Raw genomic sequence first — 6,000 nt, forward strand, 5'->3', positions numbered from 1 at the left:
CTTCGGCTCAGGTCATGACCTCGCGGTCCGTGAGTTCGAGCCTCGCATCGGGCTCTGGGCTGACAGCTCAGAGCCTGGAACCTGTTTCGGATTCTGTGTCTCCCTCTCTCGGACCCTCCTCTGCTCATGCTCTGTCTCTCTCTGTCTCAAAAATAAATAAATGGTAAAAAAAAAAAAAAAAAAAAATTAAAAAAAAAAAATAAATGTCACAGTCTGAAAGTATACAATCTAGACCCAAATTCGGCTACCACATTACTCTTCAACTCAACCTGCTGTGGCCCCCCTCTCCCGTGTTCCGTGGGGGCCCTGACTTTCAGTAGTTCCTCTGGCTTCGTCCATCTTGCCTTGTATCACAAAACGTAGGAGAGAACGAGACAATTTTAAGCAATGCAAGTGATCCATTGTGCAATTCTCGCATAAAATAGAATTAAAAGCGAGAAAGGAAAAAAAAAAAAGCGTACAGCAAGCATTTTCCAGAGGCTCCAAATCGTGTGACGTGTAGCTGCTCTCACAGCTGAAAAAGCGTGTGCTCGTATATACTGGTTTCAAAATTTCTTGGTTTTGATGGATAGAAGCCACACCAACAAAAGCACTTTGGGACCCTCAGTTTTTAAGAACGTAAAAGGGTCCTCGGTCCAAAAATTTGAGAACCACAGTACTATAGAAAAGAATAATAATAATAAGGGAAGTGATAAAAACAAAAATCAGGCAGCGGGTGGCGATGTTAGGTCAGTGGTCGGGGAAGGCTCTTTGAAGAAGGCAGGTGATGTGATGGATGTTTTCATAAGCCTCCTCTTGGCCCCTCAGGAAGGCGGGGATTAATTGGAGATGTCCTGAGGTGGGAAAGAACCTTCCCCAATCTTTGGGTCCAAGAGACCTCAGGCCCCCCCTGCTCCAATCACCTCCTCCAAAACTCCAACGGGGGTAGGACGACTGCTCCTCCTGGATCCGTTTTCCAGATGAGAAAACTGAGGCATGGAGATGTTAGGCGGTTTGGTCAGCCCCCAGCCTATCCGTGCGACTTCTCAGGAGGGAATTCAGGCTCCAGATTCCCACCCTAAAACTCTGTCTGGTAACCTCACTGCCTTTCAGGCCCAACGAGAGTGCAGAACAGAAGGCCAGGTCGTGGGTCGAGGGACACAGGCCTTTCCAGCGGCCCTGCTCTCCCTCTGTGCATCTCCAGAGCCTAGGCCCACTGTTTCCTGATGTTTAACTCGGCTGGACCTCAGGGAGCACGTGCACTCAGCCGGGTGAGTCCGACCTGGGACCGCATCCTTTTCAGGAGCCTGCGAGACAACTCTGAACGGACTCAGTCACTTCATCTCACCTCTCCTGCACAAGTGGCCCCATCCAGGTCATGGACCGCTTCCCTGGTTACATCCAGAGGTCCCTCTCTCCCTCCCTGACCCCTTGGGAACATCTGATGCGGATGGTGGGTCCCCCTCCACGGCACCCACAACCACACGCCCCAGAGCTCTCCTCCCCATATCCTTCTCCAGGGCAGGACTCACCCCCTCAGTGAGCTAATCCAGCCTGGACTTGAAACGAACAAACCCCTTCCACTCACAGATGACTCCAAACTGCCATCTCCCCCAGGAACGGCCTCTCTCAAGCACCTGCCTGCCTACCCTGGCCGCCTGGGTTATGGAACAGGACTCCCAGACCACTCATATCCCAAACATGGCTCCGGGTCTCCCAAGCTGCCCACCCTGCCTTTTCTCCACCGGCTGGGCCCAGCGCCTGGGAGTCCTTTTCGACATCAGTGTTCTTGTGCACGCTCAGCCAGCAAATCCTGTGAGCTCCTCGTAGCCTGACCCCCACCAGCTCACCTGCTCCCTGCGTGAACGAATGAACAAGCTCCTAACCGACCACCCTGGTTCTACTTAACCTTCTACTGCTTCTCTACGCAGCAGCCACAGAGATGCTGTTACCGCATAAGCCTATGTCCCCCTGGCGCTCTAAACCCTGCCCCAGCCACAGTCCTCACCACGACCCCACCCTGCGGACCCTACATGATCCTGCCCCCATTTCTTCTTTCACCTCCACTCAGCCATCCTGGCTGCCTTCAGGCCTTGACTCAACGCCTTCTCAGTGAGGCCTTCCCTGCCCACCCGATGGGACACTGCAACCCACCCAAACACCCATTCTGCTTTATCTCCTTAGTATTTATACCCACGCAACATCCTGTATATTTTACCTGTCTGCTTTTGCCTGTTTCCTCCCACAAGCATCTACTAGGCTCAGCAGGGCAGATTCTTTTCTTTTTTTTTTCCCTTAAATCTCTTCTTCCCTTATGTCTCCTAAAGTCCTGGCAGCTCCTACTAAAAAGGAGTCTGAGCAGAAACGTCAAGCAGCCTGGAGCTGAGCAGACAGGTCTGGGCTAAACATACTTACTTATTCGGGGGTCGCTGGCAAGGAGATTATAAAACAGCCATAGGAATAGAGGGAATTACCTTATTTTCTTGCCCACATTCCCCCATACTACTAAACTAGGGGTGGGGGCACCTGGCCGGCTCAGTCTGAAGAGCCCCCGACTCTTGATCTCAGCTAAGGTCCTCAGTTCGAGTCCACCGCTGGGTGCAGAGATTACTTAAAAAAAAACTTTAGAAAGTAATAAACTAGGGCCGGACTCCCATAGAGGAGCAAGCCCTGGGGCTGTCCCAAATTCACCGTTAAAACCATAGTGTCACTGTCTCCCCTTCCCCGGATCATCTGAGAGGAGGTTCCTCCCGGTGCCCCCCGCCCCAGAGTCGCGGAGCCCTTCGGCCCCTCCCCGAAACCCAGCCCCCGTCCCGGACGCCTTACCCTCTAGTTCCAGCAGGACGGGGGGCGGTTCCGGGGGGCCCTTCGAGGGGCCGGGGGTCGCCTGCTGGCGCCCCTTGACGTTGTAGCGCCGGCGCAGCTTCCCCATGGCGCTGGGTCCGGCAGGGTTAACGGCTGGCTGCGGGAGCCGCGCACCCCAAAACCCAGCCCACGTGGGTTCCCTCCCAGGCCCCGGGCTCAGGCCGCGAGACTGCCGGGCTGCACTCTCGCGAGAGCTGGGAAACAACAGGGGGCTGGGGGCGGGGCTTGCGGGGAGGCGGGGCGGGGCCACGTTAGAGGCGGGAACGAGGCCTGAGGTCTCCTGGGAGGCCTGAATTTAAACTGGGGATAGTTCGCACGTGGTGTAGGCAAAGTCCCTAAATCGGAGTTACCTGCTAATACTTATTTGGCTACCTGGGAGTGGGGCTGTGTTGTCACCTTTCCAACTATAACCCCGTCCCCATTGCAAACTGCTTCTCTTTTTTTTGCTCATTTGCAGTTTCTGTTACTCCGATAAGAAACATAATTAGTTGTGTAGTAAAAAGGCACGAAGTACTTCCATTACAGGGACAGAAGAACTAAAAGAAGAAAGTATCTATTAGGCGGCTTTAAACTCTCATTACCATATCACATTGTCTGTAGCGCATTCGGAAATAATGTATTTTGTGAGTCCTGTAATTATGTGGCGTGTAGAACAGTTACATCGTGCAGCATTTTTTCTGTTAAAAGCATGAGTTCATTAAGGGCAGACATTTAAATAACGTAACAAAAACCAGGTGAAGGCATTAGGATTTATTTTAGAATTGTATTTATTTTAATGTTTATTTATTTGAGAGAGAGTGCGCTCGAGCAGAAGGGCCGAGAGAGAGAGAGAGAGAGAGAGAGAGAGAGAGAGAGAGAAAATGCCAAGCAGGCTCCTTGCTGTCAGTGCAGAATCCAGCGCGGGCCGAACTCACCAACTGTGAGTCCAAATTCAGGAACTGTGGGATCATGAGTCGGAGGCTTAACGGACTGAGCCACCCAGGCACCCCTTAGTTTAGAATTTTAGAAAGGAACCTAGAACAACATCTGCTGCAGAGTAGGTAAGCAATAAGGAGTTACTGAATGTAATAATCACTGAATGAATAAATGAAGAGCATGATTGTATAGACTTTCTCCTTCCCCCCAAATTCAAAAGCAAAAACATCCCTATAAACACACAGGTGGTGCATGAGAGGACTTAGATAACGTATGTATGAACATGTTTATAAAGTTATATACTGATTTAAACGAATTTTGGGGAGGAGAGAGAATAATTAGCATATCAAACCTCTGGTTTCAGGGGTCTTATTGCTTAGAATGATAGTGATCTGCAGTTTTTCCTTTAAATATGTTTAAGTAAATAAAAGGTGTGTCCATGTTAAAATTAAGTGGGTAATAGTAACTTCTCCTATAGTTTCCTTATATACCAAAGTATTATCTCCAGAAAATACAATGTTGTGTAAAACAAGAAGGAAAAGACATAGGGGTGCCTGGGTGGCTCAGTCTGTTGAGCATCTGACTCTTGACTTCAGCTCAGGTCATGATCTTGCGGTTTGTGGGTTTGAGCCCTGCATCTGGCTCCGTGCTGACAGTGCAGAGCCTGCTTAGGATTCTGTCTCTCTTCTGTCTGCCTCTCTCTCTCTCTCTCTCTCTCTCTCTCTCTCAAAATAAATACACTGGAAACAAACAAAAAAGACAAGACGTATATACAACAACATGGCTCTCATAACTATGTTGAAAAACCAATCACAAAAGAGCAGACTGTCTGATCCCATATACATAAAGTTCAAACACAGGCAAAATTAAGTCCCTAAATTTTGGAGGGAAAATAGTGAGTTTCCCCAGGAAGCTGGTAACGTTCCATTTCTCCATGTGGGTGCTGGTTACCTCATGTGTTGTTTAAATGCATACAGAAGCACCTTACGATTTGGGTATTTTTCTGTGTGTAGGCTCTACTTCAGTAAAACTTTTCTTAAAAAATAAGAACTTAAAATATATGGCCACTAAATACGTGAAAGCTTCATCAGGAATCCAGAGAAGTGTAAGTTCAAAAATAAAATACAATTTTTCACTCTTTGGATTGGCAAAGGTTAAGTTTAGTTTTCCTGGTTATCTCAGAAAAACGGTTGGACACCGTTTGCTTTAGGCCCTTGGGTTGCATTTGGCTATTATGGCTCACGGGTGTTTTAAAATCAATAATCCTCCTTGGCTTTGTATACCAGTTAATTTATTGAAGACACTGGGTCGCTTGCCCTGTACATTCTGGATTTGACTGATTGCTTCTGCTGCTTTCTCATTTTCTCCTCCATCCCCCATATTTCCTGTAAATTGTTGGTTAGCTGTAGAGACCAGATCCGGTTAGGGTTCAAAGGGTTCGGGCAAGAATCCATCCCAGGTGGGGCAGGTACTTCCTGCTTCTAGGGTTTGTCCCGCGTCCAGGTCTGGACAACTTGGCACCTCCATTTTCAAGTTCCCCACCAAGCATTCACCTCTTGGTTTCAGTCTCTTGGTGACCATCGCCTGGATCCATCGTTCCCCTAAGGGGCAAAATGATTTTCTAGCTCCTTGGCTCCCTCCTCATTTACCAGCTGGACTTATGTTCAGAGAACTTTCCCTCCTCCCGTTTTGTGAGGCTGAAATAGTAGGTGAGGAAAGGCAGGAGGGATGCTTGATGCTTTCCCTTTAATTCAAAATCTCAGAATGAATGAATGGGTGGAGGAGCGGTTGCCCTTGCCATCGCCAACGGCGGCCAAGTATTGGGGATCAGTAGAAATTCAGGCACATGCATGTATCTGGTTTTCCAATCAGTCGCAGTCACCATCCTTGCTGAGGCCGTTGCAAGTTTTGCCAGCACGGCCTCCTTTTTACAGAAAAGTTAAAAATAACAATTACTTTTTTTTTTTTAAAGGTCAACCGCTCCCCCACCTCCACCCCCACCCCCACCCCCCTCCAGCTCGGTGGGGGCGGGGAGACGAAGCAGCCTCCGGCCGCACCGGCCCCGCGCGGGGTCGTCGGCGGGGTCGTCGGCCGGCTCCCGGCGTCCGGGGGGCGGGGCGAGGCGTGGGCAGGGCCGTCGCGGCTTTGCGCGCGGGGCGGGGCAGGTGGCGCTGCGACAGCGGCGGCGGCTGACAGAGGCGCGGCGCGCGGCCCCCGAGCGCGCTAACGCGGTCCCCGCCG

At 50.3% G+C, this 6,000-nt stretch overlaps 1 protein-coding gene across 1 annotated transcript in view; it reads right to left on the minus strand.

Moving 5' to 3' along the window:
* DHX37 (DEAH-box helicase 37) overlaps nucleotides 1-2,987 on the minus strand; it is a 28,262-nt gene extending 25,275 nt beyond the window's left edge. The window contains exon 1 of the mRNA XM_047093205.1: nucleotides 2,806-2,987. Coding sequence (XP_046949161.1) covers nucleotides 2,806-2,911 — 106 coding nt within the window. The 5' untranslated portion in view covers nucleotides 2,912-2,987. The remainder of the gene's footprint in view (nucleotides 1-2,805) is intronic.
* Nucleotides 2,988-6,000: the final 3,013 nt, after the last annotated feature.

Source organism: Lynx rufus, unplaced genomic scaffold (assembly GCF_022079265.1).
Source record: "Lynx rufus isolate CCGP_SWC_20201006 ecotype Redwood Valley unplaced genomic scaffold, mLynRuf1.p SCAF_33, whole genome shotgun sequence".
Classification (NCBI taxonomy): domain Eukaryota; kingdom Metazoa; phylum Chordata; class Mammalia; order Carnivora; family Felidae; genus Lynx; species Lynx rufus.